At 38.3% G+C, this 12754-nt stretch overlaps 1 protein-coding gene across 1 annotated transcript; it reads left to right on the top strand.

Annotated features, from left to right (window-relative positions):
• The first annotated feature begins 6861 nt into the window (after positions 1-6861).
• Positions 6862-9232, top strand: LOC120557104 (odorant receptor 131-2-like). Its single transcript, XM_039797139.1, has 2 exons — positions 6862-7014; positions 8420-9232. The coding sequence occupies exons 1-2, from the start codon at positions 6862-6864 to the stop codon at positions 9230-9232; spliced, it is 966 nt and encodes a 321-aa protein (XP_039653073.1).
• Positions 9233-12754: the final 3522 nt, after the last annotated feature.

Below are 12754 nucleotides of genomic sequence, written 5' to 3'. Positions count from 1 at the left end.
GAGAAGTTGTCTCTGTCTGTGTTTTACAGACACACTTGGGGGGGGGCGAAGTTTGAAACCAGCATCAGCTTTAAATACGGTCCTAATCTAGTCCTCACTAGCAAGTTTCAAATAATTTCACTGGAGTTACCGTTATTATTTTTCACGTGATCAATACCGAATTCAATCTAATTGGATGGGAATATACTGTAGGCTACGTTGCATGTAACGCACCACTACAAGACGACCTGACAGATTCGGCCGCATTCTGCATTCATTTGCGGCAAATAATTGCAGCTTGATGGTGGTAACGTTAGCACTAGTAGTATGGACGGCGACATGATTGAAAATGAAGAAAACAGAGATCCCAGAGATTAGGCAGACAAGCAGCAAGACATTCCCAATCATCCCTGGCCTTATCTGAGAGAGATGTTTGAGATAGGCTAGGAGGCATCAAGTATGACTCCTGGCCAATGTGCTGTGTAACTCTAAAAGTATGGGGATCTTCTTAATTAATCTATGTTTAGTAATTCATATTGTATCCTTTATTTTCTTATTTGAGCACACACACATACATGTAGATTCCTTTAAATGTGGGAGGGGAGAAAAAAAAAAAAAAAGAGGGGGGGAAAATTCTAAAAAAAAAACAGTTAATTTATATCTTACTGTCAGAATCTTATTAAGCTGGAGTCCCAGTCTCTGTCACAATAATCATATATGTGATGTTTGGCAGACATCCATTTAAAATGTAGACAATGGCATATAAAGAGCCTGGTTTTTATGTCCACTGAAGTTTCTCATCTTGCACTCTAGTAACGTGTGTGGTCTAGCTAGCTTTGCATAAAAAGTGGTTGTCATTCGCAAGGCTACTTTTACTTTTATACTTTAAGTACATTTCAAAGCCTGTACTTTGTTACTTTTACTTAAGTAAAGAAGTTAAATCAGTACTTCTACTTTTACCAGAGTATTTTTTAACACAAGTATCTGTACTTCTACTTAAGTACGGGAAGTGAGTACTTTTGCCATCTCTGCTTCCCATTGGTTGAAAAACGTCAAAACATTCTTGCAAAGCATCATGGGAGATTTATACTAGACTGTAGCAGCCGGTAGCACAGAGCTAGCGGCAGAAATGACGGAAAATTGATAAATTACAGACAAAAATAAATAAATCTTGGATGTAAGCGTTTGGATTTATTGCTGAACAACTCAGAAAAGAGGCACAAGTTCCAGGCTGGATAGAAAACCTTCTGTTAAGGCTACGAAGACAACAAAGACACCCCCATGATGGCTAACTCGTTAGCTTTTCGCTGGAAAAAAGGGTAAGAAGATCGATAAAAGTTTCATTAAATAATCTAAATATTAATCAGAGGTGCCGTGTCCCTCAGGGACGATCCCGTAGGGCTCTGAGGGACAGCAGAATAAATGAAATTCATTCAATGAAAGCATATTCTTTAAATCTTACCCTTGCTCCGGTTATTAGCACCTACAAGTTGTCTCCGAGTTGTGAAGATGGCGTACTGCTTCCTGTAAATTACAAGACCAAAAAAATACACTTTTATAAAGCAACTCACCCGTTAATGAATGGCGCTGAAAGCAGCCAGGCACACAGCTCTGTGCTGCTCGCGTTTAAACTTGTGTACATAGTGGGATTTAAAACATTACTAAGTAGCCTGTTTAACATCCAAAGACAGTCACTGTACTTCTCAAGAGTTAATAAACAGTACAGACTAGCTCGCCATTTCATTAATAATCATATACTTACGTTGTCTTTTCCTTTTCTGTGGGCGCATCTTTATGGAGCCCCGGAGGTGACATGAAGGAGAAAAAAACAAATGCTCCGTACATCTTGAACAACTCCTGTGTGTTTCCTTTTTAGATGCGTGGTTGTGCTCGTGATAAGCAAGTTAAGTTTGACAGAGTGTACAGACAACTCTTTTACCAATTGGCATGAAATACTCCCATACTTTGGAAGCTTTTGCTCTAACTCTCGGAGTCATCTCCCTCCGCTATTTTTCAAATCAAAGCAGTGAAGGCCGGGGTAGGGGGAAGAAAGAGGATATGAGATTAACCAGCAGGGCGCAAACAGCACACAGACTGGTGTGGAGGTGAATTACAGTGAGTTTTAATGGAATTCTGGGAAAGCTTAATAACAATAGGACAATTGAAGTCCAGATTATGAGGCCCTTTCAGCAGAGCAAACAGCTTCATATGCCATGGACATGTGAATATAGTGCTGAATTTGCCAGTATTTTTAGAAGACAAATGGTTGGGACTTTGTCATGCAGTGACACAGCTGATATGCTTTATGTGAAGCACAATGTTTTGGTGTCAGCAGAAAGACTTCTCTTAGAAAACTGCTATAGTTTATCCACTATAGTGGAGCCTCTGTCTCCATTCCGCCAAAGATTCTTGGATGAGCAAGACCAAAGTTGTTTGCATGTAATGCATGGCAAAGCCTGATTAAAACTAATTGTTGAAATAAATTGTTTTGTGTATCTTTTTTACATAACATTGGTCATTGCTAATGACATACACAGTAATTCATCTAGCATACTTTCATTAAATAAATCAATTCAAGCTAAAATTCTAGAGTCTACTTAGTCTGCTATTAGGCTATACTGAGCCTGATCTATTTTAAGAGATTTTCTTAAAATGAAGTTAATACCTTTTAGAAAAATGTCACCTGGGGTAAAACTCCCCCTGCTGCTACCCTGATTGGCATTTGTATAGCTCACAGCATTTTCATTTACATGTTAAAGTGATGGTTCGGAGTAATTCAACCTAGGGTCCTTTGCACCATGACCTCGAGCCAAACACCCCCCCGGAAGCTTTTTTCACCTGGGTCGAACATTGGGAGAGTTAGCTAGAGTAGCGTTATCAGCTGAATAGATTAGCGCGGGGGCTAATGGACCCACGTTTGTATCTTGTAAGTTACCCCACTAATAATGCCCGAAATGATACCAAACGTCTACAAGTAGTACAAATAGGTTATGCACTCATAAAACGATGGATTGGAAAGTTTGTAAGTACACCAGAAGTTTATGAACACTTGCCTGCTCTCTTCTGGTCTCTGTTGCTGCTGCTGCTGCTGCTGCTACCTGCAGTTAGACGAGTGCTTAGGGCCGTCTACAAATTACTACACCGAAAAGAGATACAACAAAAATATGTATTAATTTAATGATTAAATAAGGTAATAGCTCCAAACTTACCTCAATTATTACTTGTCTCCTGCTAGTTATACTACAGCACTTACATAAAAAAAAAAAGTTAAATTAAAAAATATTTTGTTGCATCTCTTTTCGGTTGTTGTAATTTGTAGACGGCCCTAAGCACTCGTCTTACAGCAGCAACAACAACAGCAGAGAGCAGAAGCCAGCAGGCACGTGTTATTTACATAAACTTCTGGTGTACTTACAAACTTTCCAATCCATCGTTTATATGAGCGCAACCTATTTGTACTACTTGTAGACGTTTGGTATCATTTCGGGCATTATTATTGGGGTAACCTACGAGATACAAACGTGGATCCATTAGCCCCGTAAGCTATTCAGCTGATAACGCTACTCTAGCTAACTCTCCCAATGTTCGACCCAGGTGAAAAAAGCTTCTGGGGGGGTGTTTGGCTCGAGGTCATGGTGCAAAGGACCCTAGGGTGAATTACTCCGAACCATCACTTTAAAGCCTCCCCTAGAATTAGTGGGAGGGGGGGGTCATGGGGGGACAACTGCCAAGCAAGGCCTACGTCAATTTCCGACAATTCACGGTAGTTTAAGGTGTTAACTGTAAACTGCCGTGTACAGGCGTAAACCTGAAGTTCCACGACAATCTACAGTGATGCTTACTGACGAAAATCTCACTTTTAATGCAGTTTTTGTTAAGGAAATTAAAATAAGATGTTTCTGTGTCTGTGTACACATGTTAATTTACAGCAGCAGCCTCTTGCAGTATGATTCAGAAGTATTGTTGTTGTTTGAGCTAACAGGAGCTAACTAACTTAATTTGTTAGAATTGGTTGAGCTTGCTGGGGGGCGTGTAATATCCGTGGGGTCGTGACTGCCAACGACTTATTCTATTATAAAATATAAGATATGAAATAAAAGGTGGCATTAGGAAGAATGCCATTTTGAAATAAACATGTCTACATCTTTATTATATTATATATATTTTTATTTATTATACATATTTCTTAATGTGATTATTGTATTTATTTCATAATGAATATTTGGGTTTGCATGCCTTTTACATTGAATTAGTTGAAAGCACCATTTACCACCTAATCACTGATGCTCAGTATCTCCAAGCTCACAATTCCAAATTAATAATTCACAAGGTCAACTATTGAGTTAATGTTTTGTCAGCAAACATCAGAAACCAATGCTATACATTGTAGTTGAGTTATTCAATCATATACATCATTTCATTTTAATTACACACACATATATATATATATATATATATATATATATATACCAATCTGTGATTCCAAACATTTGTTGAACCCTAACTTGAGGCTCTGTTGAGAGAGATGTGAAAACTGAGCCATTCTTGAGAAAAGACAGATCCTGTTGCATGTTCCTTGCTAGTCCTCCTTTTGGATGGTAAATGCATTGCAGAACTAAGAGAAACACACCACCCAGGCTGAACCGTGGTGTACAATCTCCAGGAGACAACAGGATTGGTGTGTATTTTCACACACACAAATATACACACTCCCATGACATTCACATTCAACTTCTATATATACTGTAAGCAATTTCAAAAGACATCTAACTGTGCGATCCACATATGACCTTTGCTAAGGTGGGTACATATTCTTTCTTCTATATCATTATCTGTGTATTAAGAGACAATATATTGATTTTGATTGCACTATTACTATGAATGTGTATGGCTCATTTTGTACATTAGACTTGCAAAAAAGATGTTCTCTACTCTACAATTTAACAATTTGTATTTGTGTACTCATAATATATATATATATGAGTACACAAATACAAATTATATATATATATATATGCATTTAACATTAAAACGATTTCTTTTCCGATTTGATTCTAAATCGATTCGGTCAGGGATATTTCAATTACAGACCAATTTTGCGAATATGAAGGAGATTCTCAGGGAACTAATGCTTAACATTGTACAAGGAACACTTTAACCTGTTGCATTATTACATTTTTAATGTTGTTAAGAATTGACCCCAAAGCAGTTACATAGAGTGCTTTCTTAAGTGCAGAGGGTGTGATGCAGAGACAGAGACCTAAAGCCGAAGATCTGTGAAAACAGCCATGGCAGTTTTTCCCTATTCCCTGCCAAAATGTAACCAAACTTTGGAGCCTCATTTATCTTGACATGAATTTCTTAGATCATCTATTTTTCTTCACTCTAGCTTTAAAACGGAGACTCTTAAAAGATCAATCTCAGGATATTATGAATTGATATCGGTAAACATCGATTTAAATGAGAAATTAGATTTTTCCAACAGCCATAATTGTTACATATATTAGCATGTTTTTAATAAAAAACTAATTAACTGCATTTCAGATGCAACAGAGCCAGCATACATTTTAATCATCACATGTGTATTACTGCTTAAAATTAATTTCATAAATGTCATGCATGTATTTTATAGATTCATATAATGTCTGATTGTCAAAAAGGTTTATGGGATGTGCCTCCTTCAGCAGACTGTTTGACTTGTCATTGACCTATTAGGAAAACTCCAGGTGTTACTAATAACCTCTATTATGGCTTTGTTCTGTGTCCCAGTAAGTTATGACAGTGTGAAAGTGAGTCAGCATGAACAGAACCAGGAACCTGAAAATGAAGCATTTATTATGTCTTGTATTATTTACACCTGTGTTTTTGTTTTACTCTAACATTTCAAAATGTATCCTGTGAAAATGGACTGTTGTAGTTCAGATTTTGAGTGCATTGATGAAAAATAGCAGGTTTACGTCAAGTATTTTATTTATTTTAATTAAGTTCACAGCTTTTTTAGGTAAGCTCAAAGGGTTTAACCGGTTTGTAAGGGACACAAGGAGAATTAGAAATACTTTGATCTGTAACAGGAAAATACTGAATACAGAGTGTAGGTGTAATTATGTGTCTTCTCTAGGGCTGCCCCGCCTTAGTCGGCAAATCAGGTGTTTAAAAGTTATCTATTCAGTCAGTTTTTATGATTTTTTCATGCTGAATGATTTAATACCAAGGCACTTTAATACCAAGGCACAATACAAGGGCTGGGTTAAAATAATCGTTAGTTTGGGTGATCTGATATCCAATCAGAAAATCGAGAAATCAAGTTAGTCCTAACTTTTTGAGGGTCAATTCTTAATGTAAATATTAACTTGTGCATTATGAAAAATATTTGAGGGTTGCTTCGTGCTTGTATATTCACAGCAGAAGTTTTCTGAGAATCTCGTTCATCAGTGAAATCATTGGTGATGTCTAGCTCTTCTTATGAGTTCATCTCTGGTAGACAAAGATGTAAAGCTGGGACTTATATGATTCTTTGTGGACAAACTCAGTTTTATAGATCTGTCGATTAAATCAACTAATGGATTAGTCGACAAAAAAAAAGTGTTGCATGCATACAAACGTAAATAGCTAAACTAAAACTGAGTGTTGTTGATAAATATAGTTGCAAGTGACATTTATTCAAATGTCATTTACTCTTCATGGCTTATAGGAGTCTGAATATAATATTTTTTTACGTAACATTTTAAAGCTTTGTATTTATATGAGAAGCTTCTTTCCAGCTGTTGATTTGTGTCTGGCAAAGATTTTGACCTTCTGATCAATAATAATCTTTTATTCTTTTCTCTTCAGCTGTAAAGTAACCAACCGTTTTCTGGTTAAAGAGATTTGGACAGTCGACTCATGAACCTCTCAAATACTGGCAGCAATTTCACAACAGCTGTGTATCAGGACACTTTAAACACAGCTATAATGAAGAATGTGATTACTGTGGTTCTCTGCCTCTCCATCAACTATGTCAACAGTACCCTGGTGTACACATTCTCAAAACATCAGGTCTGAGTCTCAGCTATCTCTAGAAATCCATTTTGCATGTATGTACCAAGTTAAAATTAATTGCATCCCATCGAAATCAGAAAAGTATTTATTGCCAAGGAGGTAACACTTCAAGGAATTTGCCTTGGTGTATGGTGCATACATAAACATAATAAAGGAAATAAACAAAAAATGTAAAAGAAACGCGAACATCAACAAATATGTACAATATAACTGTTTTAACAATAATTAATTAAGAGCGGTGTAAGAACAAAGCAAATCAGAATCAGAGAAATAAAAGGTTTTTCGCTTTTTCATCACTACTAGAAATGCAACTGTAGCAAGTATCTCACTATCAGTAATGTTATCCTCGTTCATATTTAAAAATGATAAATCCAGCTACAAAAAAAGGATTAGATAGATCTTCTATTAAAGATAGAATGAATGCACAATGCACAATGAGAGTCGTTGCTATGGAGATGATACAGCTTGTCGCATTAGTGTAAACTGGCAGGTTTCAGAACGTGTCAATATGACTCTTTCATTTAACTGGGCTTCAAGTTTGATTTATGGTTCTGCGTTGAATCTACCCTGTAGGTACTGGTCTGCTTGGCCGTGGCTTGGTAGAGTCGCAGTTTTTGCACTAAAGCTGCAAAGATTAATTAATTAATCGATTAGTTGTTAATTATTAAATTAATCAACAACTATTTTGACAATCGATTAACCAGTTTGAGTAATTTTTAACAATTATCTGATTCCAGCTCCTTAAATGTAAATATCTTCTAATTTCTTCACTCCTCTGTGACAGTAAATTGAATTTCTTTAAGTCATGGACAAAATGGACATTTGAGGACTTCATCTGGGAAAACACTGATCGACATTTTTCACCATTTTCTGACATTTTATAGACCAAGCGACTAATCGATTAATCGAGAAAATAATCAGAAGATGAATCGACAAAGAAAATAATCATTAGTTGCAGCCCTATTTTGCACCTATTCATTCTTGGGTTCTCTTTCTCCGTGAACAACATGGAATCAAAGAGAGATTTAACTTCTGCTACAGCTTTCCGACCATGGTCAGACTTGCAGAGGAGACACTTTGTTTCTCTGTCTCCACCGCCGGAGTCGGTACTCGCTCCAAAGCCAATACCCATCACTCTCTCACTCACTCTACCTCACACTACTAACGCACACACACCGGCTGCTATTCTCTTAAAGAGATACGCTAGATCGATGCAGACACACCAGTGCAGAAGTATAAATCCTAACAACAGGGTAGGTCACTTACGAAGGCTACAGCATCGGTTCAGCACAGACCCTACATACAACCATTTTGTATTCTAATACAATTATTCTAATACAATAATTGGTACAATTTCTACTCTTTCCCTTTGTTTCCTAATCACTTGCGTCCTCCCCTGCAGGTTTTCAACGTGAACCCTCGCTACATCCTGTACATCCACCTGGTGATCAACGATATCATCCTGCTGAGTCTGTTTACCCTCCTTCATGTCCTGAGTTACATTGTGTACACTCTTAATGTCTCTCTATGTATCGTTCTGGTAATGATTGCTACAATTGCAAGTCTAAACAATCCCCTTACACTAGCATTTATGGCAGTAGAGTGTTACATCGCCATATGCTTCCCTCTCCGCCACACCCAGATCTGTACAGTCAGGAAAACATATGTTGTGATCGGCCTGATTTGGGCGATAAGTATACTCTCGATCCTACCAGATTTATTTGTAGCCTTGGCAACAGAATCCCTGGAATTCTTTCGTTCCAGAGTTTCTTGTCTCAGAGAGAATGTTTTTAGGGACCCTAATCTGACAGTGAAGAGAGATGTTTCCAACTCAGTGTGTATGGTCATTGTTTGTCTCACTCTATTCTATACATACTTCTGGATCCTGTTCGCAGCAAAGGCAGCTGCCACAGATGCCAAGAAAGCGAGGAACACTGTCCTCCTCCACGGCTTCCAGCTGCTGCTTTGCATGTTCACATACGTTTTTCATCTCATAATACAGGGTCTGACATACTTGTTACCAAACAAGATGCTGGCCATTCGCTTCACTGCCTCAATATTTATTCAGGTACTGCCTCGACTCATCAGTCCAGTTGTTTATGGGCTACGAGACAAGACATTCAGGAATTATCTGAAAAGATATCTCTTCTGTACAACTAGTGCTACCACTCATCCACAAACAACTCAAAAACAGGGTATAAAGTCCTATTTTTGAGTTGTTCAAGCTATGCTTACACGGTTTCATAATAAAGGGATAGTTCTGATTTTTAGAAGTGTGGTTGTATGAGCTACCTTCGCATAGTCAGTGCATTAGGTACAGTAGAATGCGGTCGGGAAGCTAACCAATGTCCTGCTGTTGACAGAGGCAGCAGCTAAACGCATTACATGCAGATGACATATACAACACTGGGTTAACACAACATTCTCTCGAGCTTCGCCTTTTGTCCAAATATGGTCACATCTAGCTCCAAAATGGCGACCGCAAAAAAGTGCTGGCTTCAAAACGGCAATCAAGTCAACAAACCAGCCACAGCCACAAACCGATGGGTGAGCTAGAGGTCACGCCCATACAGAGGAGGAGAAACTCTGTAAATTAAATCAACTAATCGATAGTCAACAAAATATGTTATTCGATTAAGAATTTCTTTAATCAAGGACAGACCTAGTCATCACATTGTTTTATGGTGTTTTTTGTGTAAATGTCAGTAATAAAAAGAACTACATATCAAAATAAAAATAACTAAAATTGTGTATTGTTGATGAATACAAAGTAAAAGTGACATTTATTCAAAAAGAATTGACATTTGATGTCCTATTTGAATCCAAATCTAATAGTGTTTTTCATTTAGCATTGTAAAGTTTTGTATTTATGAGAGAAGCTTCTTTAAAGATGGTGATTTGTGTCTGGCAAAAAACTCGACCTTCTGATCAATAATAATCTATAATTTTGTTGTCTTTAACTCTAATGTAACCAACCGTTTTCTGGTGAAACAGGTTTGGACAGTTGACTCATGAACCTCTCAAATACTGGCAGCAATTTCACCATAGCTGTGTATCGGGACACTTTAAACAAAGCTATAATCAAGAATGTGATTACTGTGGTTCTCTGCATTTGCAGTTGAACAGTACCCCAGTGTACATATTCACAAAACCTTAGGTCTTATATAATATATATTCTTATATAATCAGTGCCTGACATGGACTGGAAGTCACTTCAGATTTTTGTTTGGTATGGTGTTATGTTATTATGTTATATTTGTAGAAATATGTCTGGCAAGCACATACATTACATTTTGAAAATAAATAATAGGCTACACAAGCAAAAAATAATTTCATTTGAACAAATAAAAATATATTCAGTGCTCAATAATTGTATCTATAAACCCCTTCTCATGTAATGTATGTGCTTGCAAAAAATAACTGTATATATATATATATATATATATACACAGATATATATGTCGTTCAGCTCCAGTCTTCCTTGGCTTCAATTAGAACAGCAGTTAGCTTGAGTGGCAAACACAGACTCACTTGCTTTGGTCGGTGTGGCTCCTTTTGTCCTGGTCTGACGAGGGCAAACGAGAGGCAGCTGGAGGCGGTGATTAGTGGTTGCCAGCCGTGCCTTGTTGTAGGCTGGCTTCTTGGCCATGTGCTTGTTTTGACAAACACCTCTGAAGGCGTGTACCCGGCCTTGCAACGATTCAGGGGCCATTTGGTACATGCCAATAACCCTTGTTCAAATCCAGAGTCGATATAAACCTGCTCTGCCTAACCATTCCACCAGCTCGTCAACACAGCGAAGGGGGTAGCTGTCAAACTTAGAAACTTTGTTTAGTCGGCGGAAGTCATTGCAGAATCTACAGGACCAGCACTATGGGATTGGACCAGGGGCTGTGAGATGGCTCAATCACCACAAGCTGGAGCATTTTCTGGACTTCCTTATCCACAGCTTATTGTCTGGCTTCAGGGATTTGGTAGGGCCGTTGCCAAAAAAGGGTGGGGAGTGCAAATGTCATGCTGCACAACGTTAGTCCGGCCTGGGTTAGAGGAAAAATCATCCCAGTGTTTGTCGATCAGCTCCTTGAGCTCCTGCAGTTGGGCAGGACTAAGCCCCTCACCACAGTGGACTGGGGGTTGGTCAGCATGGGCACAGGCCTTCAGCAGAGGACCAGGCTCAATCCATCGTTTGAGTAAGTTGATGTGGTATGTCTTGACCAGATGTCGACGACCTGGTTGCTGGACACGGTAGTTGACAGGACCCAGACGTTCCACCACGGTGTGGGGACCCTGCCAGGTAGTGAAAAACCTACAAGATGTGGAGGGGATGAGGACCAATACACAATTGCCTATCTGGAACTCCCGTGTTTGTGCTGGACGATTGAAGGTCTGCTGTTGGGCATGCTGGGCCTCCTCCATGTGGGAACGTACACTACTGATTAAAAGTTTTAGAACACTCCAATTTTTTCAGGTTTTTATTAAAATTCATGCAGTTCAATGTCTTATTGTACTCTGAAATGAAATAATAGAACAAATGAGCAATTTAAGTTAAAAAAGAAATCATGGAATCAATTTATAAACGAAAATGTATTCTAAATTTTTGACTCATCAAAGTAGCCCCCTTTGGCAGATATAACAGCTGAACACACTTGTGGCATTCTTTCTACAATGGAAATTAAATATTCTTCAGAAAGTTCTTCCCAACTCTGTTGCAGATGTTCCCATAAATGTGTGGCACTTGTAGGTTGCGTTGCTTTCACTTTTCTGTCCAGTTCATCCCAAACCAGCTCAATGGGGTTTAAGTCTGGTGACTGTGCTGGCCACCCCATGTTTTTAAGCTTACCATCTTGTTCTTCTTTGCTAAGGTAGTTCTGGCATAGCTTGGACTTATGTTTTGGGTCATTATCTTGCTGTAGGATGAACCCCTGACCAACTAGGCGCATACCAGAGGGTACTGCATGGCGCTGCAAAATGTTGTGGTAGCCGTTTTGGTTCAGGGTGCCTTTCACTCTGTACAAATCACCGACCCTGGATCCAGCAAAACAGCCCCAGACCATCATGTTTGACAGTTGATGTCACACACTGAGGAACCATCCTTTCGCCTACTCGATGGCGTACAAAAATCCTGCGTGATGAACCGAAGATTTCAAATTCTGATTCATCAGTCCATAACACCTTCTTCCAGTCTTCAGTAGTCCATTGACGATGTTTATTGGCACAGGCATGCCTCTTTTTCTTATTCTGACGTCTTAGCAATGGCTTTCTTGCTGTAACTCGACCTATCAAACCTGCAGCTCAAAGTCTTCTCTCTACAATTGAAACAGTAGCTATGTTTCCATCGACCCGTTTTTATCCGAATTAAGTGATATCGAATGAAAAATGCCTTATGGAAACAGTAAAATCCGACTGAATTTCATGAATATCGACTCAAATGAAATACGTTCGGTCTCATCGGATTTTCTCTTGATCGATATACGGCTTATGCGATAAACGCTGATGGAAACATTATTTGCCGAATAAATAATGAATTGCGATTAAGTTTTAGGTCATTTTATGGTTGCAACCGATAAAACGAAGAAGAAGTTTCAGTTCATTTCCGCCCAGTATTTCCGCTCTGTTTGCAAAACAAAAACAGATGTAAGTGGACAAACGAGGAGACGAGATACTTTTTAAATTTAATTTACCAGAAAAATATAACAGCTATTTTAGATAGCAAAAATCTAAGAAACGCCATCATTTA

This window comes from Perca fluviatilis, chromosome 4, assembly GCF_010015445.1.
Source record: "Perca fluviatilis chromosome 4, GENO_Pfluv_1.0, whole genome shotgun sequence".
In the NCBI taxonomy this organism is placed as follows: Eukaryota; Metazoa; Chordata; class Actinopteri; order Perciformes; family Percidae; genus Perca; species Perca fluviatilis.
The sequence above is the reverse complement of the archived record's forward strand: the minus strand, read 5'-3'. Positions and strand labels throughout refer to the sequence as shown.

Excerpts from the sequence above, each read along its gene's own strand:
- LOC120557104 (XM_039797139.1), top strand. The coding sequence starts at position 6,862 with ATGAACCTCTCAAATACTGGCAGCAATTTCACAACAGCTGTGTATCAG. Across the intron at positions 7,015-8,419 it reads ACACATTCTCAAAACATCAG|GTTTTCAACGTGAACCCTCG; the intron begins GTCTGAGTCTCA and ends CCTCCCCTGCAG.